The sequence below is a fragment of the Panthera leo genome, chromosome A1, assembly GCF_018350215.1.
Source record: "Panthera leo isolate Ple1 chromosome A1, P.leo_Ple1_pat1.1, whole genome shotgun sequence".
Taxonomy (NCBI): Eukaryota; Metazoa; Chordata; class Mammalia; order Carnivora; family Felidae; genus Panthera; species Panthera leo.
Genome location: NC_056679.1, coordinates 169,587,501 through 169,610,242, shown reverse-complemented (window position 1 = coordinate 169,610,242; position 22,742 = coordinate 169,587,501). Strand labels below are relative to the sequence as shown.

General features: G+C 39.7%; 1 protein-coding gene across 4 annotated transcripts in view; it reads right to left on the bottom strand.

The window, feature by feature from the left end:
• Positions 1 to 2,903: 2,903 nt before the first annotated feature.
• MAN2A1 (mannosidase alpha class 2A member 1) overlaps positions 2,904 to 22,742 on the bottom strand; it is a 166,560-nt gene continuing 146,721 nt past the window's right edge. For all 4 annotated transcript variants that reach the window (XM_042944865.1, XM_042944885.1, XM_042944875.1 and 1 more), the window contains 3 exons: positions 19,969 to 20,163; positions 7,300 to 7,410; positions 2,904 to 5,703 (listed from right to left, as the gene is read on the bottom strand). In XM_042944865.1, the coding sequence (XP_042800799.1) occupies positions 5,551 to 5,703; positions 7,300 to 7,410; positions 19,969 to 20,163 (459 nt within the window). In that variant the 3' untranslated portion in view covers positions 2,904 to 5,550. The remainder of the gene's footprint in view (positions 5,704 to 7,299; positions 7,411 to 19,968; positions 20,164 to 22,742) is intronic.

The following is a 22,742-nucleotide window of genomic DNA, read 5'->3' as shown; positions in this document are numbered from 1 at the left end:
ATTTGAGAGCAACTTTGAAGCAGAAGGGACGAGTGCAAAAAGCCTCCAAGAGGAATAATCTTGGCATGTGAGACACCCATAAGACACCTAGACAACAGTTAGGAGGTGTGGTAGAAGATAAGGCTGAGTGGGGTCAGGAGAGGACTTCTTAAATCCCTCCCCCTTCCCAAAGTTGAGATGAAGTAGGATAGGGACCAAGCCAGGCAGGGCTTCTAGGCCATGGTGAAAGTTTATATGTTATTCCAAGTAGTAACAGGAAACACAATTTTCAACAGGGAAGTTTTTCCAATTTTACTTTTTGGCTTCTGTGTGAAATAAAAGCGATGTAAGGGGCAGGACCGGAAGTAGACAGAGCTGTTATAAGGCAAAGGCAGAATCCATGTACATGGAGATGGCTTAGAATTGGGTGGTGGTGGGACAAGCGGACAGGTTTTACGGGGTGCTTCCTAGACATTGTAGGGTATAGGAGTTACGGTCAAGAGCTATTTAGAAATGTTCGATAAGAGCATAGAGAAATTACTTCCTGAGGAATGTTCTGGGCCAAGGCTTTAGTGTGTATGTGAATCCTCTGGGGATCTTTTTAAAGTGCAGATTGTGACTTAGCAGGTCTGGGGTGGGGCCTGAAATTCTGTATTCCTTTTCTTTCTTTTTTTTTTTACTTTTAAAATGTTTACTTTTGAGAGAGAGAGAGAGGCAGAGCATGAGTGGGGAAGGGCCAGAGAGAGAGGGAGACACAGAATCTGAAGCAGAATATGTTATTCTCCAGCAGGCTCGAGTCTCCCAGCTGTCAGCACAGAGCCAGACTTGGGACTCAAACTCAAGAACTTTGAGATCATGACTTGAGCCGAAGCTGGACACTTAGCTGACTGAACCACCCAAGCGCCCCCTGAGATTCTGCATTTCTAACAGAAACTTCTAACGGAAGTTTCCAGGTGATGCCACTGCTTCTAGTCTGAGAAGGACACTAGCAGCTGGATTCTAGCACAATGTGACCTTATTTAGTTGTTTTTCCTACTGCTGTCTTCTACATACCGTGTTCACCACACCGGTGCTAAAAACAGTGGCTACATGTTGCTATTTACATTTAATTAAACTAAAATAAGATACTCAGTTTCTTAGTTGCACTACCACATTTCAAATATTCAAAAGCCACACGGGGCTAGTGGCTGTTATATTGGACAGAGCATTTATAAAGAACTTGCCATTATTAAAGAAAGTTTTATTGGATGGCGCTGCTCCAGACAGAAGAAACTATGTCTAGTTCTCTATGCTTGCTGTTACCATCTTTCCTCATTCTGGTCTTTTTATGGGGACACGCACATTGTCTCTGTTAAAATCAAACGCATCTTTTAAGAACTATCTCAAGTCTACTTCTTCTATGGAACCTTCCTAGAACTGAAATTAGGTGTGATGCTTCCTTTAAATCTGTATGTTTGGTTTTCTCTGCCGTGTATTTCTACTGTATTTTGTCTGCCTAGTATTTCAAGTATCTCACTCTTTTCTCTGGTTGTAGAATCCCATCTTCTCTGGGTGTGTGGCAGTGGGGTGGAGCAGGTTGGCAGCCAGAGCGGGTGTCTATTTCTCACCCATGTGATTCCATGTGATTCCTTTGACCCTAATTCTGCCCTCACCACAGTCATTAGCATATGAGCCAAATGACAGCAAATGACATCAATGCCAGGACATTTGCTGGAAAATTGGATAAAGGTGCTCTCTTTACAGTGGGGCCACTCAGCTGCATCTTTGCGTCAGCTGCCAGCCATTTTTGCCCCCAAATGTGCAGCCCTTGCCCCAAAAGGAGAATGACTGAGAGAAAAGCAAAACCAGGAGATAAAGACAGATCCTGGGTGACGTCATCTCATACTTAGCTATGACTGTATTTGGAGTGCTCTCCATCTACTCTGGACCATCAGTTACTGGGGACAATAAATTTTGTTTTTGCTTAAGCTGGTCTACACTGAGGGGAGTCTTGTCTGTTACAACCTCTCTTCAGGCATCTGTGCTCCGCTTTGACACACAGCAGCAACATGGGCCTTGCTCACCCTCCTCCACAACCCTTCGAGCTACCCCTCAACCACTCAGTAATAAGTTCCCTAAGAACTTAATAAGTTCCCTAACGTGTGTGAGCATAGACCTACCTAAATTAAGATTCTTTACCACTTTTAATATTCAAATTATTTTGACATGTTGATAATCAAATATTATGGAGCCAAAGAATCTTCATTATCTGCTGATGAAATTTTATTGATATTAATATTTCTTTAAGTTTTTACAGTTTGGCACATACATATTACAAATTGATTAACCTCTTTACTAACGTCACCCAAAACAAGTCCAAATCCCCCAGTTAGCATGTATCATGTGCCTGGCTGACCATACGAACTTCCCGTATATTTATCCTTCACCTTCTCCCACCTCCTGGCTTTGAAGGGACTCCCTGAAAGCTACTACACTGGGTGCTGATTGGGGCCAGCAAGCTGGCAGACTGCCTCCAGATGTCACTCTTGCAACCCACTTTACCTTCCAGATCAGCTCACAAGGAACTTCTTAGCTTATGTGTTGTCTTACTCTCCTCATTTTTATCTTGCAACATATGGAATCTGACCAGCACCTGCCCCTCCAATTGGCTCAGAAAGCTCCACAGGTACCATGTTGTTGAGAAGTTTCCTAGACTCCACACTCAGAGGTGACCCCTGACCCAGACTTGAAACTCACTACCACCCCTCTCTGCCACTTGCTCTCTAAAACTATCTTTTCTAACTGGAATTGGGCTGAAGATAGAGTGATTCGTTCTTAAAGAAATAAAGAACAGATAGATCCTCACTGCTCCATCCTTCCCCTCAAAATGTATTCATACAGGTTGCTTACAAAATAAGACTGAAGAACCACTCTAGAGGACCATGTACATGGTAAGATTTATCTTTTATTAGAGATCTTATATTACATATTCCCAAAAAGATATAAAATCTTCCAAGAGAAAAATATCAAAACCTATTTGATTCCAAGGTAAGCAACATAATCAAAATGAAAGCAGAGACTTTCTTCCAGACAAAGGAATGTAAAAACATTTCGGCACAAGTACAACAAAGACATGGGCAGGTAATTACAACGATTCACCACACGTTTTATAGCATTTTATTTTAATCAGTATTTGAAGAAAACAAGGATGTGGAGTTCTCAAACATGGCAGGTATAAGCTCAAGTTAAAATTAAAAAAAAAAAAAGCTCATAGAAAGGAATGAACTACTTGACCAACGGAACACTGTGATAACCAATGTAATAAAACTGAAGCAAACAAATATGCCACTGAGATCACAACCGAAGTGTGTGGTTTTTAGTGGGTGCTGGAGACACTGAATTATTTAATCAGTTCTTGACCACAACCCAAAGCAAAAGCATCCTCTGTTCATATCCCTGATGATTTATTCTAAAAATAAAAAGCAGAACCTTGCTGGTTTAAAGAGAATTTCTGCTTTACCTGTGAACGGCTGGTGGTAACACACACTGAAGGCCTGCCTGATGTGGGAGAGACCCATCTTACCCAACCAGGGGTGGCAAAACCACAGTTATTGCATCAAGATTTTTTATGTCAACTGATCAGAATTTCCAGAACGATTAAGCACACCCACTTAACCACAGAACACAGTGAACTCCCAAAGAAGGTTGTACATTTAAGATGCAACGCAAACACTGATCTTGTTCCTGGGATTTGCTTCCAGCAATCCTAACATTGGCAGATGTCCACAAAAAGGAAGTGGTGTTTTTGTTTTCTTTTAGTTGTTTATCCCCCAAAGTGAGGAAGGAAACATACAGTACACGTTTATTGCATGAAATTACTCCCTTGTAATATCTTTATCAACACTAGTATTGTTTCCTTAGTTATTAAAGGCGAAAAAAGTTTATGAATTTCACATAACTTAACAATAATCTTAGGAGCTGCATCTTGGTTAAAAAAAAAAAAAAAATCCAGATGATAATCGGACTACCCGGCGAAACAGAAATTAGGTTTTAACTTCTCTATAATGACGTTGGGATGGCAGGAGGTGAAAGGAAGTTTAAAGTCAGATAATTATTAGGTAACACAAAGAGAGTTTTCAAAAGTGTATATACTCAAAGAATCCTTTCTATCTTAAAATCAAATACGCTAAATGTTGCTAGTGTGGCTTTTATTTTAATGTCACGTTAGCAATGATCCCAAAATAAATTTTATCAAAAGTATTGTAATGGCACATGGGCTTGGAACTTCACTTTGAGGTTAGCATGTACACAAATTTGGAATTCACTGAACAAACATGTTCTTTAATAAGATAAATCATGATGAGCTACATATAAATGGGTTTCAAAACAGGGTCCCTTTTAAAGCATTCTCTCTTCCATAGGGTTACCTCCTGTGAAATGGAAACCACATATGGATTTTGCAGGTTACAAAATCCTTGCTTTGAGCTGCAGTCTTCTTGGCAGCAGCATATTTTAATAAACAGTATTTTTCTTGTTTTCTGACATCTCAGTACATTCAAATAGTCAAGATGTTTAGAATAACATCACCACAAATTTAATGAAACAGATCAGAATGTGGCCAGCATCGTCAGTCAGGCAAAAATGATACACTTTATGTGTCATAGAAAGTACCCACCTTCTCCCCCGCCCCCTCCACCTTCCCCCCTTCCCCTAACAGGAATATGGACACCAAAGGATTTAACAAGACTTATAAAAAAATAAGGCACATTTATTTTGATATGGTTATTTTTAAAATAGAAAACCCCTCTCAGAACATCTGTATTCAAATGAGCTGTGTAAAAAGACACCTTGTGGTACCTAAAATAGGTTATGGTACCTATGGAATTGCTTCTTCTATTTTAGTGACAATGGAATAAATTGCACCTATCCCACATTGTCAAGTAATGAAAATATGCCTCTTTTCTACTACTGAATGATTCAAAATCTGGTATTTCTGGAAATACTTACAAAGGGTGAGAAGGGAGGGGTTAAGTGGTACATTAGAAAAAGGTATGAAGATCAACTCTGTATACGTATCATAAGGGTTGATGGATTGCACTTTGCCACATATTTCAATACACGAAAATTTTCTAATGTGTATGAATGATTGCAACCGTTTTGGCCATTAGCTATTACTCACCAGTTTTTTGTTCCATTTTGGTGAAAATGGGCATTGTTGTAAAACTAATGAAGGATCGGCAACATGAATACTTATAGCAACCTCTTCACAACCCCCAACACAGATATAATTAGTTAGCATTTAACCTGAGATACAATCTGTTGAGAGGCTGTTTTAGACATATCTTCATTTGTTGTTGCATCAATTCATACTGGATGGTGGTGGTTCATGGATGGAACTTTAAAAAAAAAAAACATTGGGTATAGCATGGCTTTCTTTTTTTTCTTTCTGTACTGGTAAAAAAAAATAGTAATAATCACAGAATTCATGTTCTCACAGTAGCCAGAAGCTAAAATAATGTGCTTCCTTATTGCACGTCAAACCAAGAAGTGTATAAAAGACAATGCTTCCCAATCCAAATTTGAAAGCCAGGTTCATCTCAACTGGATTCGGAATGTGCTGATTTCCATGGGACTCAAACTGATCTCACTTATATTTCGGGCATCTGGAGGTGAATGCATCAAGGATAACGAGGAAGGTATAAGACTTGAGACCGTGAACATGTTAAAAAGCTTCTGTACCAAAATCTAGAAAGTAAACGATAAAAAAAAGTTGCACAGTTAGGTCTACTTTGAAGAAAGATTAGTAGCTCATCTATATATTCAGTGGAAAACAGTATGAGAGTGAAATTGCATTTAAAGATTCCTTTTAATGATTAAAAGGGGAAGGGGAAGGAGATTCAATACTCCTGTGCATGTTTGGACACACAGACCATCCCAGAAGCGAGGAGAGGGCAGTTCGTTCTCCAGTCCTCTTCTGTATTTCTTGAGAATTTATCATGTGCAGGGAGCACTTTTTCAATAAAAGAAAAAAAAAAAACATCTATGGGCCAGCAAGCTTTAAAAACATCTGTATCCTCTTTTACTCAACACTTAACACCTAACAGTGTAGTTCTTCCTGTTCCAAAAGAGCTGAGAGAAAGGACACAGGCCCACTACAAGGGACGTGCATCAGGTCAGCAAGTCCCATTTTCAGGGTGGGAAGACTACTGGGAAAGTGCCACCCTCACCCCAAGCAGGTTATCCTAATAGGTATCTCCGGATGGTAAATCCCCTTAAGACTTGATGTCTTAATGTGTAAATACAAATGCTCACACCAAATATACTTATGTCATCAGTAATAAGGTAAAGTATAAACATAATGAAAAAAAAAAAAAAAATCAGTGCTTTCTTCACACCAACTCCATATAAGGCATGGTACAAGAAATGGAGAAGCTTATCTGCTTAAGTGGATTTTAACCCCCTACCATATTTTCTTTTCTTTTCAGATCCTACGCACATCCTAATTTGTAGGGTTGAAACTGAATCACTTGAGTCTGATCTGCAGGGTATCTGTGAGGTTTCGGGGAAGAGCTGGGTGAGCTGAGCTGCCCCCTGGGGCAGACCTGCCTGTGTGCTAGGACCTGTTCAAATGTCTTCTTTGAGCACAGCCTGATCAGAGCCAGAGGCAGAACTCTGGAGGTTCATTTCCTTCCAAGGAGGCTTGATGGAACTATCAGCAACAACAGCTTTTAAAAAAAAAACCTAAAAAATGAGCAGCCAGCAAGTCAGCCTGGGGACCTGTTCGGCCTGCCCAGTACAGACCCACATGCAAATCTGGCTTAATCAGGAGATCTAGACCTGCATTTTCCCCTGGGGAAACTACTGACTGGAGCTAAGTAAGGCTGCTTCAGGGCAGTGGTTAAACTACCCGAATGGCCACAATGTCACTGCTTTCTGCTGCTTCCCTACTGATACTCCATCCTGCTTCAGTTATTATAAAACGTGCCTTGGCCCCTCTAAGACTTCACTGAAATAGATCCTACATGAGTATGTCTGAGAGAAGAGGAAATATGGTGGGGAGGGGGGTGCGCTGCAGGGAAGAAGATGCTTTGCTGGTTAGCGACAGAAGGCTTAAGAATGGATTAGAGTGTCATCTCCAAACATAAATGTGTTCCAGCCATGCATGTTGATGTTGACAAGGAGAAGAGACTGAAGGTTGGGAAAGTGCTTTCTTAAGATAGAAAGACTTGAGTTAATTATAGCAGCTGAGGGGAACGAGTCAGTGAAGAGGCGAGGTACATCTCACTGTCAAGGATTTCAAAGTGCACTAACTCAACAAGCAAAAGTAACTTTTTAGCTCACCTTTCCCTGGGTGGTGGAACAAAGCAGCCCTGTGTCTCTGCTAGAGAAGCGGCAGTCAAACCCCTTCCTGTGGAGGATCAAGGCTGCTTCATCAGAATGCTTGCCGTCCACCTGCAAATGAGGAGAGGGCCAACATGCCCCAGTGACATTGAGGCAAATACTGACACCACTGTATACTCCACTGGCTTGAAGTCAGCGCCCCCAAACCACAAAAGCTTGATTTAGTGGGTAAGCTATGGAAATTCGTTTCCCTTCAGGTCCCATGTTCACTGTGCCTTTCCACCTGCTACACCCCCTCTACCTTCCCCACGAGGAGTCAAGAGACATTACGTTTTAAGTCTTCTTGTTAAGTCACCTCACGTTTTGGTTTCCTCCATAGTTCCTGAGGACTTGGGTATCCCTTTCGTCCACATGTTACTGTTTCATAAAAGTTTCTTCAAATAAAGCATTTAATTTTTATTTACTTAGTTTTAACATACACATTGGTTGAATCATGTGTACCTGAATTTAGTCCTTATCTGGCCACTGAATGATGTATCATCCACCTCAGAACTGAAACACACTTTTTTATTGAATGCTAATTTTTGCTAATTGCATTAACATTTTTAATCTTTAATGCATTGGTTCATTATTTTTATATAAAAGACATTTAAATTGAATTAGTTATGCTTATCACTTGCTAGGCCAACCACATTTATTAGCTTGATGTATCATTTAAATTCACATTACAGAAGCTATTCTTCTTCTGCAGGCCAAGAGAAAAATACTAAACATGACAAGTCAGCTACAGGGATCAAGATACACTTTCTTGCAATAAAATGTCTTGCATCCATTTAAGTAAGGATGCCACGAGTGCTCTATTTTAAGTTATGATTTTCTTAATACATTTTACATTTCCTAAAGGGAGAAGATGCTTGTATAATAAGCAAAATAAATTAAAAAATCCTTGGAAGAATTAAGAAGTGTTCGGCTACTCAAAGGAGTGGAGTATGTTGAGTACCGACCCCATGATGAAAATGATCCCCTTTTCAAGTCTGTGGCCACAGATATGAATATGCCCATGTTCTTAATCATCCTCACTAGGGGATACAATTTTTAACTGTGCCATAGAGACATCTTTTCTGAAGAGCTGCCAGCGTTCTCACCACTGATTTGACTTTAATGTGCCTGAACAATTTAAAGCTGTCCTCACCTCAGATTCTTGGCTGGAATAACCAATTTTATGACATTTCACACTGTTATTTTGCAGTGGTACTGCTAAGATTTTGTTTGAAGGGAGACAAAAAAGTCATTTAAGGAATTCTGAGTCATCACGGGACGAACATGATAATCATAGCAAGTTTAAATCATATGATAAAGATTCCTAATACAATTTCAAAAAATTTCAGTTCCAAAATAGCAGGAAAACAGCACAGTCAGAAAATACTTCATTTAGCATATACATAAGGTCTCCAGAAGAATAACAAAGAGAATTCTCTCCTCTGCCAATTGTACAGCCTTGGAATATTACTTACCACCTAAGCATCAGTTTCCTTATCTGTAAAATGGAGCTAATACAGGACTACCTTCTTCATTGACTCATGGTACATATTAAGCCACTGAAAATACTACGTATGGTGGCTTAGCTTTTAAGACAGAATGTGTTGGTGCAGAAGCTGTAGAAAGTGGGTCAGAACCTGGGGTGGGAGTCAGACAGCTCGAGATCTAGATCCTAGCTCTGCAATTTACTAGCTGCTTTTAGCAAAACCCCGTTTTCTTTTACCATAAAATGGAGATGAAATGAAATTCAGCTGTTTAACGGGGACTCAGCTCAGTGTCTGTAGCATAGGAAGCCCTCAGTACATTTTAGCTATTATTATTTCTATCAATACAATCAAATAATTATTGGTGATTATTTTAATAATAGCTACAAATTAAACGATACTCTCATTTAACTTCTTATTCATAAATTTTCTTTACTGACATCATAACTCTGTAGCTTAGGAATCAGAGACCGTCCAAATTATACATAAAACAATTATGCATCAAAATCATAACGAAGTCCCAATTCAGACCCACTGATTAGATGGTTTATTGATGAGACTCTTTTTTTAAAATGTTTATTTTTGAGAGCGGACAGGCAGACAGAGAAGGAGGCAGAGAAAATCCCAAGCAGGCTCCACGCTGTCAGTGCAGAGCCCAGCGTGGGGCCTGAACTCATTAAACCTGAGATCATGACCTGAGCCGAAATCGAGTCGGGGTGCTCAACCAACTGAGCCACCCAGGCTCCCCTGATGAGACTGTTTTAAAAGCACCTTATCACTGGGGTGCCTGGGTGGCTCAGTCGGTTCAGAGTCCAACTCTTAATTGTGGCTCAGGTCACGATCCCAGAGTCGTGGAATCAAGTCCTGTTTTGGGCTCTGCACTGAGTGTAGAGCCTGCTTAATACTCTATCTCTCTTCCTGTGCCCCTCTCTCCCATTTGCACACTCTCTAAAATAAAAATAAAAATAAAATGAAATAAAATAAAATAAAATAATAAAATGAAATAAATGCACATATCACTATAACCTAAAGCTAACCTAAAGCTTTGGCCATTTTAATTCACTAGATCATCCATACAAAACCATCTGACAGCAGGTTTTGCTAAAATTCCTGCAACACATTTGCCCTCGAAATAATGAATGTGTGTATAAGGCCTTTAGCAGACTGGAAGTGGCAAATAATAATAATAATAAGGAAGGGAAACATCATCTTTGGAATTTTACCATTAATTTTACAAGAGATTTAAACAATACAAAAGTAGAGATTAAAGTAATGAAAAGTAATTTTCATTGATGGGAAAAAAAGTTACGCTTTCTCTCAAAACTAAAACTGCACCACTTTTGTTTAAGGCTAGCATACCAACTAAAATAGCAATCATCTTGTCCAAGTTTTTAAAAATTAAATATTCATGAAAGTATCAGTTTTCAAGCAAAAATACCTGAAGCAAAGCAGCAGTTTTTCAGTTTCAAAGTCTGTCTCATCATTTTATTTCCAAGAAAACTGTTTTTCAAAGTAGGGAAACTGTGAATTTAACTTGAATATGCATGCAAGAAAACAGATACCTTCACAAAAAAAGATACTGTACGCTCAAGGGGAGTAAACAGACTCAAAATACCTGCTTTTATATTCATTAATATATTGGGACTACCTGGATCTCAGGAAAAAAAGGGATGGGGGTTAAGTGAAGGAAATTTACAAATTTTCAAATTGTGCCAAGAGCTTCAAATTAAGTGTCTTTGTAAAACAGCTCAGATCACGGTTGAGGCTGACTCCCTTCAGGAAGGCTTGGGCGTTCTGCAGTCACTTGGAAAATCCACTGCAGAACTCACTTCAGGGGATAAACTGACCTGTGGCTCTGGTCTAAGCAGGGCCTGCGAGGTTTCTCAGGCCACCGGGGGGAGTGGAGAGAAGATGATCTGGCTTGCAGAACAAAGCCATCGAGGTTAGAAAAAGCTCAATCAGAGGCAAGGTTTGCTTTGGTCCCATCCAAGAACCAGTCATGTGTCTAGGAATACATCATTGAACCTCCAAGAACTTAGAAAACTTGCTGAGACTCGTGAAGCACCCCTTTGGGGATCAGGCGCAACCACAGTGACCTTAACAGTAATTGTCACTAACACTTTTTTTTTTTTTTTAAGTTTATTTGTTTACTTTGAAAGAGTAAGAGACCGTGCAGGTGGGGAGGGGCAGAGAGAGGGAGCGAGAATCCCAACCAAGCTCCGCACTGTCAGCACAGAACCTGATGTGGGGCCTGAACCCATGAAACTATGAAATCATGACCTGAGCCACAAACCAAGAGTTGGATGCTTAACCGACGGAGCCACCCAGGCACGCCTGCAGCTAACACTTTTTGAGCACTTGTTGTGAGCATGACCCTGTAGAGAATACTCTTCATGGATAAACTCATCTCATCTCACAAAAGCCTCTGGAATAGTTGAGGTGGTATACAAGTTTGTGTTACTACATTTAAATGCACAGGAATATCCCTATCACAAAGCATCTCCTCTTATACTCCAATAGCAATGATCACTAATTGACCCAACACACGTCCTTCAGGAGGCTTCCCACAAATGACTGGTAGATCCTTCTAAGCATGTCCCATAATTATGGGGTAGTCACTGAAAAACAGGCAGTGTTCCTCAACATTTTAAGCACTACTGCTCCCCTTCTGTTCTCAAGTAAGAGGCAGTCTAAGTGTCTGGGTGAGGATCCAGAGTCACACATGCTGGGATGTATCTACCAGCATATCATTTACTGGCTGTGTGACCTGGGTAAGTTACCTACCATCTTCAGGTCAGCTAGTTTCCTCTTCTGTAACAGGGACGCAATATTGCCTACCTTCATAGAACTGTTGGGAGAGCTGAATATAAAGAAAATACTCGGCCCAACGCCTGGCACATAGACAATTTCAGGTGTGTTATTAATAACTGCTCAGCTTTTTCAAAAAATACATGAGGAATACAAGTTAAAGTGAGATCAAGATTTACTTTGGGAATGAACTTCAGCCTCCAATTTATATATTAAAAAAAAACCATTGGGGTGCCTGGGAGGTGGCTCAGTCAGTTAAGCGGCCAAGTTCGGCTCAGGTCATGATCTTACCGTTCGAGCCCCATGTCAGGCTCTGTGCTGACAGCTCAGAGCCTTGACCCTGCTTCCGATTCTGTGTCTCCCTGTCTCTGTCCGCCCCTCCCCTGCTCATGCTCTGCCTCTCCCTCTATCTCAAAATAAATACACATTAAGAAAAAAAAGGGCCAACATTTTAATTTCACTTTTAGTAACAATTACAACTGCTCATGACTGAACTATCACCATTGAGAAACTTCATTTGTCAAGCACTCAGTGCTTACTACATGCCAGATACTATTCTAAACGCTTCACAACCATTAACTCATTTAATCCTTAGAACATCTCTAAGGGTGGGTACCGTTATCGTTGCCATGTTGCTAATGAGGCAAGTGGGAGAATAATGTGACTTGCGCTAAGTCACTTGGCCAGTAATAGAGGGGATACACTCCAAAAAGGTGGTTTGATTCCAAAGTGCGTTTAACAGCTTCTTTCTCTTTCTTGCCTTTGCTCTAGCTATGGATTGGTGCCCACAGCTAGCTAGGAGGGAAAAGAGGAAGACTACTTTTGATGTAATATAAGAAAAGCCTAAAACCTGAAGGGGCTCACTCTTTGATTTGAAGTTAGAAAAAGGGAGTACTGGGGTGCTTGGGTGCCTAAGTCAGTTGAGCATCTGACTTCGGCTCAGGTCATGATCTCATGGTTCATGGGAGATCAGGTCATGATCTCATGGTTCAGCCCTCCATTGGGCTCACTGCTGTCAGCCTGTCAGCACAGAGCCCACTTCAGATCCTCTGTCCCTCTCTGTCCCCTCTGTCCCTCTGTCTCTCTGCCCCTCCCCTGCTGTCTCTCTCTCCAAAAAATAAATAAAAACAGTAAGAAAATATTATTAACAGAAAAAAAAGGAGTATTTATTCAATGGTTCCAGTAGCACTAAAACCATGATTTATCAAAAGAGGTATCCGTTCAGTAAGTAAGGATTAGAAACTGTCGTTTCTATCCATCCACAGCCTGCCTACCCATCACCCATCCACTCTTCCCATTATAAACAGGATTTAAGGCCATTCTGAAAACGATAAATGCACATGGCACATGGCAGTCCCTCATAAGAAAAGGATGTTCTTTGATGTTCCTTTATCAAAATGGATGAGAGCTCAAAATATAGAGCTGTGCTCTTCCTGTCTCACACCAAAAGAAACTTGATTTGCTCATTAATGATGTGAGGTTCACAGATCAGTAAACTTCTGGAAACTGTAATAAACATTATGTATGTACCTTTTTTTTTTTTTTTTGTGGAAGAGAGAAAGCCATAACTTTGACTAAATTCTCCAAAATAAATGTGTCCCCACCCTCCACAAAGAATGTCTAAAATAAATAGAGATTAAGGCATGGCTGAACACCTGGTGGGAAAATTTCTCCAACCTGCCCAGATTCCTCCAAAATGCCTACCAACACCCATCTTTCAGTGTATTCTGGCAACTGGAAAGGTTAGAAAATTGCACGCTGCATTTTCAGTGCTGAGACAGGAAATAACCAGTAGAAATTCATTTTCCAGGGCATTCATTAAAATGTCCAATAACAGTTATCCTTTTTTGATCAACAAGATAAGATGACAAAAAGAAAGAGGAAGGTGAATGACTGACTGTTCTTAGATATGTACAACAAAAGAAATTTTCTCCACAATTTTCACCTTTCCAGAAGTCAGGGAGATTAATAAAGTACTAATCAATTCTTGTAAGAAAGGCAAAATGAAGTAAAAACCTTAAACTGCTTCTTATAAGAAAAGGGGGCAGTGTAAACAAGAGAAAAATCTTATTCAGTAAGTGGTGCTGATGTGTAAATGATTGTTGAACTATTTGCAAGAAACAGTTCAGCACAAACCAAACTAAAATGCCATAGAGAATAGAGTTAAATGTAATGTGGATATAAAGATAACATATCTATAAATGAATTAAATAAAAATATACCTGAACATAAAAGCAGTGGGGGAAAAAAAACCTGAACAACGTTATCTTTCGTTGTTCACCTAATTAAACAGCTTCATCAAGTTCCTTCTGGTCCCTAGAATGTCAGTATTCTAGGCTGAACCTATCACTCCAGCCTAAAGAACCCTGACCCCTGATCTGTCACCCTTCCCCTCCCCGGTCCCTGGTGAGAGTCTCCCAGCATCCTCTCTACCAAGACTCCCTTCTCTGTTAATCAATAGGCTTTCCTGACAGCATGGTTTTCCTGTTTGGTGCATTTCAGTGATGTTCCTGTTCCCCAGTTTTCAAGCCTTTAGAGAATCTTCTTTTTAATATCTCAAGCTTTTGATAGTACAAGAAAAGGAGGTTGATAAAGAGAAGGGAGCTGGACGATGAACCTACAGAATGAGAAGGCTAACAGTTACACTCCCAGACAACATTCTCAGACAGGAGTGCGCTGGGGTGTTCAGCATGCTGGGAGGCAGGGTTTTAATAGATGTTTGCTCCTATCTTCACAACTCCAAATATATGACACATAGTTTTTTCCAAAAGCATATATCAAGTATAAAAGCAAGATATACTTTTACAAAAACATACATTCATCTACCAATATAGACCAATTCCTGAAAAACCAGACTTTGAGGAACAAACTTGCTGACTCTTAAATAAAAGTCAAACACTACCCTCTGAGACCCTGTGCAGCACCCAGATTCAGAAAACCTGGATGTGGGTCCTAATTCTGATATTTACTGCTGGGTAATTTTATCTTAGTTATATAATTTCTTATTTATTTATTCTGAGAGAGAGAGCGAGCACGCATGCACAAGAGACAGAATCCATGCTCTATGCAGAGCCTGATGTGGAGCTCAATCCCACGAACTGTGAGATCATGATCTGAGCTGAAATCAAGGGTCGGATGCTTAACTGACTGAGCCACCCAGGCACCCCTCATCTCTAACTCTTACTTTCCCAATTTAGTAAATGGAGATAATAGCAAGGTCTAGACACATGAGGAGAGTTTTTAAAAATTAGTAATTCCTAAGTTCTCCACACCATACCTACAGAGTCAGAATATTAGAGATGGGGAAACCTGTAAAAATCTCTATTTGAAAATCTCCCTGGTACGATCTGTATACAATGACAATAACCACCTGGGTGGATTAGCACATCTCTAGACCCTACCTTGCCTCTCTCACCATTGCGTGAGCCCATAATCATTTTCTCAATGAGAAGTCAAGAAGACCAAGTGAGATGTAGAATTTAAGGAAACTTCAGACAGTGGCCTGGGGAATGGGCAAGTAGGGACATCCTCTATCACACTGCCAATGAGGAAGTTAGGCAGGCAAAAAGGTGTGACTCCATCACGTCAAGGTGGTTCTCAGACCCATTTCTCATGGAAATACTGTGAGGTGGTAGGTAGGAAAATGCTTACTTAGATACTAGACCTCTGGTCTTGCTTGGAACCCAATGGCTATGCTGACATTACTTCAATGGGAAAAATGCTGTGCTATCTCTAAAGGAACAATTCATTATCGTATGCTGGGAGTTGCCAGAACACAAAAACAGGAACACAATAGAAAATGTTGAGGTCTGGCTTCTGGATTTCTTCACTGAGTCATTTTTGTCTTCTTTTAGTGTAACCATGGAATTACACTTGATACATTTTAAGCACCAAGCATTCATTGAATCAGTATCTGCATGAGGCTTCTTTCAAAGATTATTTTCCTATTATTAGAGCTTAGGGGACAGACAGCAACTCTTTAAAGAAGTGATTTTGAATGGACAAATCAATCCCCTAGGATTACTAGTATGATTTTATGTCTGTCTGTCTGTCTATCTATCTATCTATCTATCTATCTATCTATCTATCTTGAGCATGAGCTGGGGAGGGACAGAGAGAAAGGGAGAGAAAGAATCCCAACCAGGCTCCACACCGTCAGCACAGAGCCTGACATGGGACTTGAACTCATGACCCATGAGATCAAGACCTGAGCTGAAATCAACAGTTGGATGCTTAACCGACTGAGCCACCCAGGCACCCCACAAGTAAGCTTTTAAACAACTGCTAGAAATCTGTGCTAAGAATCAAAGACCAACACAGGAACTGGCACCAAGTGATATGATAATGCAAAGCAGACCTAAATACTTAGTTCTGATCATGTGCCAGCATAGTAGTTATAGTTAAACATGAGCATTTCAGTGTTTATTCTTCCTGGTCAAATTGTTAAATTGCTTTCTATTCCCTCTGCTAAAACCCTACCTTGCACCTGAGCTGGGAAGTACGGTAAGCATCATCAGGATAATAATGTATGTTTATAAAACACTTCTGTTTTCAAAGGGCTTTCACAGCATTATTTTATGTTTCTCACAACAGACCTGAAGCAGGCATATCTCACATCGGTCTCATTTTATAAAGGGTAGCTGAGTCAGCACTCAGCCAGCAATCCAGGAAAGGTGGTGGTCCACCTGTCCACAGGTGAGAAGATCAAGGGAAGCTAGGTGGATATAGTGAGTGGAGGCCAGACCCTAGAAGGTCTGAATGCTCAAGGGTCTGAACCAAATGGGTAGCAATGGAATTTTTCATCTGGGAAGTGATGAGGTTTGTATGACAGGAAGATAGGCAATAAACAGGAAGAATGAAAGGAACAGGTAACCATAAAAAAGAGGTGATCTGGAAAACAAGTGACGGCCCCTCATTGGAGAGGATTAAACCTTCCTCTTACTGACTGCAGTCAGCTGGAACCACTTCCAGGAAACAATCATGGAAAGGGTCATCTGGGAACAGGCTAAGGAACAGTGGTCACCATGTGCCCCAGAAGTCCTCAGGCTTAGGTTGCTCTACCATCCACACCTAGATGTGACAACCTGAGGCTCAGGGGCTTCGTTAACCGCCCCCCCCCCCCCCCTTCTATCCATTCATTCCCTTTAGCACATGAACTGACAGGTAAACTCAGGAAGGCTACCATCTCTGGTGTGTCCTTTCCGTGACTTGAAAAGTAGACCCACAAGAGACTGTAGCAGAACACTAGAAAGAACACTCATTTAAGATTTGCTCAATCAGCAAATTGTTACTGAGCCCTTACTATGTGCAGGCACTCTTTTAGGCAATAAGATGCAGCAAGGAATTAAAGAAAAGGTCAGCTCACGTGGAGCTTCTATTTTCACCACATCATCTGCCTTCAGGCCTTCATACTTTCTCTTAACTCTTCCGGGACCACTCTACCCCCAGAAATCTGCACGAGTCTCTTATTCTCTAACTTCCTGCACTTTTTTACTCCATTATCATCTTTTCTGCAAGGTCCTCTGCCAACCACACTCTGCAAACTTGCATCATCATCTAGAATTGCCTTTCCCTTCTCTGTTTTCCTCCTTAACATGTATTACCATCTAATACGTTATGTCTCTCTTAGTTTATCTTCTTTATTTTTCTCCTCCCACCAGAATCCACGCTCCAGAAAGGCAGGGGTTATTTTCTGTTTTGCTCATGATTGTATGCCTTTAGCTGTAACTGGCACATAGCAGGCCAGGCATGAAGTACATCCTGCAGGTTTGCTCTCACCATCAGACAAGCCTTTGACATACAGAGATATACACGCAGGCCTCTTGCATTCACTTGTATTCATTATTATAAGTCATATGTATATTCCTACATAATTAGGTGTAAGTACCTTATCTTGGTCATACAATTCAAAAAGCCCTAAGTGTCCAAATTTGCAGGCATTTATCCTTACTTTACTTGGTTTGCTTTAGTTCTTTGTTCTTAAACTAAACGTTTTTCTCTTCTTATGTTGTCTTCAAACATGAACACTCTCTCCTTTTCATACTCTGGCCATATATTTCCTACGGAATCCCTGAACACTTACTATTTCCAACTAGGCATATGCCAGCTCACAATATCAAAACAGCTCTCCAAAAGATAAAGATGATGTCAAACGTCTAATTTTTTATTCATATGTAATCTCTGACTTTAAAAGTAGGCATACATGCCCATAAAAGCAGTCTGAATTAAAATTCCATATCTAGGGGCGCCTGGGTGGCTCAGTCAGTTAAGCGGCCGGCTTCTGGTCAGGTCATGATCTCACGATCCGGGAGTTCGAGCCCCGCGTCGGGCTCTGTGCTGACAGCTCAGAGTCTGGAGCCTGTTTCAGATTCTGTGTCTCCCTCTCTCTGACCCTCCCCTGTTCATGCTCTGTCTCTCCCTGTCTCAAAAATAAATAAAACGTTAAAAAAAAAAAAGGTTTAAAAAAAAATAAAATTCCATATCTAATAAAACCTTCCCCGGTTCTTCCTCTAGTGTGTCTTTAGATGTCTCTAAATAGTTGGGTTTCTCAATGCAAGGTCTGAGTTGCAGTGATTTTAAGGAGAAAGATCTGAATGTACAAGGCCTCTGATACAAAAATAATTAAATGTTACGCTTCTTATTTCTCTAACTCCTCAGAACAGTGCCCAACAAGGAGAAACAAATGGAAAATACCAGTAGAGCTGATCTTAAGGCCTAGTTCTCCCACCCACAAATAAGTGACTTCAGGTCAGCTTTTGTTCTCTTATCTAGAAAAAGACAGTATTCCCTGACCTTCTTATCACACAGAACTTTTCTGGGAATAATGTAAATTAGTAGTTGAAGACGCTCTAAACTATAGATCAAGTGTCAAATGAAAGGTGTAATGATTTTGCCTAAAGGTAAAGGCCTCTTAATGGTTCCCTGAAGCACAGTAAAAACTCACAGTACAGCTGATCCTTGAGTGCAGGGGTTGGGGACACAGATACCCCACAGGGTCAAAAATTCGCATGATTTTGACTCCCTCAAAATGTAACTACTAATAGCCTACTGTTGACTGGAAGACTTACTGACAACATAAATGGTTGATTAACACATATTTTGTATGTTATATATATTATACACTGTATTCTTATAATAAAGTAAGCTAGAGAAAAGTAAATGTTATTATGAAAATCACAAGGGGGTGCCCGGGTGGCTCAGTCAGTGAAGTGTCCTACTCTTGGTGTTGGCTCAGATCATGATTTCACATTTTATAAGTCTGAGCCCTGTGTCAGGCTCTGCACTGGCAGCACAGAGCCTGCTTCGGATCATTTTTCTCCCTCTCTCTGCCCCTTCCCTGCTTGTGCTCTCTCTCTCTCTCAAAAGAAATAAAAAAATAAACTTTAAAAAAGAAACACATAAAGAAGAGGAAACACATTCAGTACTGTACTGTATTTATCGAAAAAATTTGCGTAAGTGGACCAGTCCAGTTGAAACTTATGTTGTTCAAAGGTCAGTTGTAATTAAAAAAATTTTTTTTGAAATATAATCCCAACTTGATTAAAAAATATATATATATATGCATAGAAAAATGCTTAGAGAGGATAATGTAGTAGCTTAACGTGAAGTTTGAAAATAAAAGGAAATTTTATAATAAATCTCAATTGTGATCAAAATATTATTTATGATTTTTATATATTTCCTTCCCATATATCCACATGCACTTTTTAAAGAAATTTTTTTAATGTTTATTTTTGAGAGAGAGAGAGAGAGAGAGAGAGCACGTGTGCGAGTACGGGGGAGGGGCAGAAAGAGAGAGAGAGAGATAGAGAGAGAGAGAGAGAGAGAGAGAGAGAGAGAGAGTCACAGAATCTGAAGCAGGCTCCAAGCTCTGAGCTGTCAGCACAGAGCCCGTTGTGAGGCTAGAACTCACAGACTGCGATATCATGACCTGAGCCAAAGTCAGATGCTTAACTGAGTCACCCAGGCACTCCTGTTTTATGTTTTTAAGTTCAATAATTAAAAAAAAATTTTTTTTTGTATTGGAAAATTAATTTTTACATTATCCATACCTATACAAATTTACTCTTCATGGCTTCTTGAATTTTACTTTTTTTTTTTTTTAATTTAAATCCAAGTTAGTTAACACATACTGTAATATTGGTGTTGGGAGTACAATTCAGTGATTCATCACTTATGTATAACACCCAGTGCTCATGCCAACAAGTGCCCTCCTTAATGCCCATCAGTCATTTAGCCCATCCCCCAGCCCCAGCTGTATTTTTTTTCTGCTTCCCATCCCATTATATCAAATATATTACAAAATCGTAATTCTTTATAGATATATCTTGGGATGTACCTTTGACTGTATTGTCCTCAGATTAACGAGATGAATGTCACAAGGCAAAGATGACACTAACGGAGAGAATTCACCTAGCAGCTGAAGGGTTGGCATGGGGATCTTTTCTATCATTGTAAAGACAGGATGATTCAGGAAAGAAGAAGTTATGTGGCTAACAAGGGATGGGTAACTGACAGAGTTCTTTTCTTCTTCCTATCAAGAAAAAACAAAAATGTGTAAGTGATATATATTTGCAGTTTTTGTAATATTAACTAAATTACCCAACAGAGTTTAAGTCGAAAAGAAATATAAACATATATACTCTGATTTTATTATATTTTGTAAATAACAGTCTCAGACAACACACAGATTACCAATTTCAGTTCTAAGCAATATAAGAAAATGAACAGTGTCCATTTAAACCATGTTTAGAAATAGCTTTTTCCCAGTGCTTTAAGTACTAAAAATCCTGAAAATAATTTTTGCCATTTTAGTACAGGGTAAGACTTTTTACGGAAACTCTTTTTCAACTTACCACAAAAGTGGGGAAAAGGTTCTACTTACATAAATGGGTTAGAAAAAGGCTTAGGGCTGAAAGCTGCCACTACGGGGCAAAAGCGCCTGAGGTTAGCTAGCAAGATATTGTAATGGGATCACGAGTAACTTATTATATCACCTGCAGGAAATTGCTTTCCATCTGATGCCAATGTACTATTGTACTTTGATCACAACTCCACTTGTCCCTCAGACCCTTTGCTTCCTGCACACACAAGTTAATGATTACTGTCTGACTGTTTTCTTCACATTCATCATGTGTGTAAGATCTTGTTTTCTTAATGTTCACCACGCAGGTAGTATCTTGAGAGTTCAATACATATGGAGACGAAACCCCTGTTTGGGGCTCTTTTCTCCTCCTGGACATTAGCCTCTCTTGTATTCAATTCTGCATCCTCTCTCTTGCTGGACAAAAGATAACCCCAGACTCATAGTCTGCGACATTCTTTAAGTAGATAGGTTGGGATATTGATACATCTTGCATATCATCAAATGTTATCTCTTCTCCCTCAGGTTTTACCCCACATATTCTCATGATTTCTTTTTTTTTTCTTTAAATTTATTTGTTTTGAGAGAGGGAGGGAGAGAGAGCAGGGGAAAGGCAGAAAGAGACGAGAGAGAGAATCCCAAGAAAGCCCTGTACTGTCAGCACAGAACCCGACATGGAGCCCAATCTCACAAACTGTGAGATCATGACCTGAGCCAAAACCAAGAGTTGGATGCTTAACTGACTGAGCCACCCAAGTGCCTCCATCATGGTTTCATTTAAAAAAAAATGACATCATGTGTTGATCCAAAGGTGTGCTCTATAAATGTGACCCAATGACAGGATTTTTTTGAAGAAATTCTCAATATGAATAAGGATTTTATTTATTTATTTTATTTTTTTTTTATTTTTTATTTTTTTAACGTTTATTTATTTTTGAGACAGAGAGAGACAGAGCATGAATGGGGGAGGGTCAGAGAGAGGGAGACACAGAATCTGAAACAGGCTCCAGGCTCTGAGCTGTCAGCACAGAGCCCGACGCGGGGCTCAAACTCACGGAGTGTGAGATCATGACCTGAGCCGAAGTCGGCCGCTTAACCGACTGAGCCACCCAGGCACCCCTGAATAAGGATTTTAAACAACACAGGTAGTATATCTAGATCATCTGTTAAATTTGGTAAATCAATGCCACTTACTTCACTGTACTTTATTCTCCAAACAGAAAGTGTTATATATGTTATGGAATAATTATTATATACCTACCTAGTACACAATTATTCAGTATAACTTAAAAGTAATTTAGTCATTGCTATGGAATATACTTCCAGACAAGTGGTTCAGCATGTTCAAACATTAAATAAGTCTGCCAGGGCTGGGGATATGCATATGGTAGATGACACACCCAATTAATTAAATCAATGACTAAGTGGAACCTTAACTAATTATGCCTAAGGTATAAAAGCAGACATAGAAAAGCACTAAGAAGAGAAAATAATTTATATAGAAAGGTTTTTTAATCAACAGTGACATTTGGAACAGATTTAATTTTGTATCTTATTTTTTTAAATGTCCATTTCACTGATATCTTCTGATTTTGCACTCTTTTTGCAATACAGGGCTCAAATAAAAGGCTTGGCTACTTATCTGTGAGAAAAGATAGGATTTATAGAGAATACGGAGCTTAAAATTCAGAATGTCAGATTAGCAGAGGGTTAGCAAAGAGTGACAAGCATCTTGCCAGCAGCGAACTGTAGATGTCATTACAATTCAGACTATGGAGAGAGGGAAAAAAAAATTAAAGGCAGCAGAGGGACACTGCAGTATTAAGATACTGACAAAAAATATTAGATCTAAAAGAGTTGTAAAAAAAAGTACCCATTCCACACTCTTTTTTTTTTTAAAGAAAGATTAAACAAAGCATATATAGCAATATTCTCCAACAATACTGAAATTTAATGCATATTACTGAATATTGAGGGAAGAGTTTCAATAAGAAACTTTACATGTATTCCAAGATCAAAGGACTTCATAATCTAGGTCAGGATTGCTGACAAAATCACTTTTCAGTAATAAAAGATAAAAGATTCCAAGAGAAAAGAAGACACCTGCCTTATCAGAATTGGAAGGCATTAAGTCCATTCTAGGTCAAGAAACATTCAGAAAAAGCTCTCTGGCTTTGTTCTATGCTCTTGGAGGAATTCCTGGACACTTCAGTGAATAGGTGGGACACTTCTTAATGGATCACCTATAC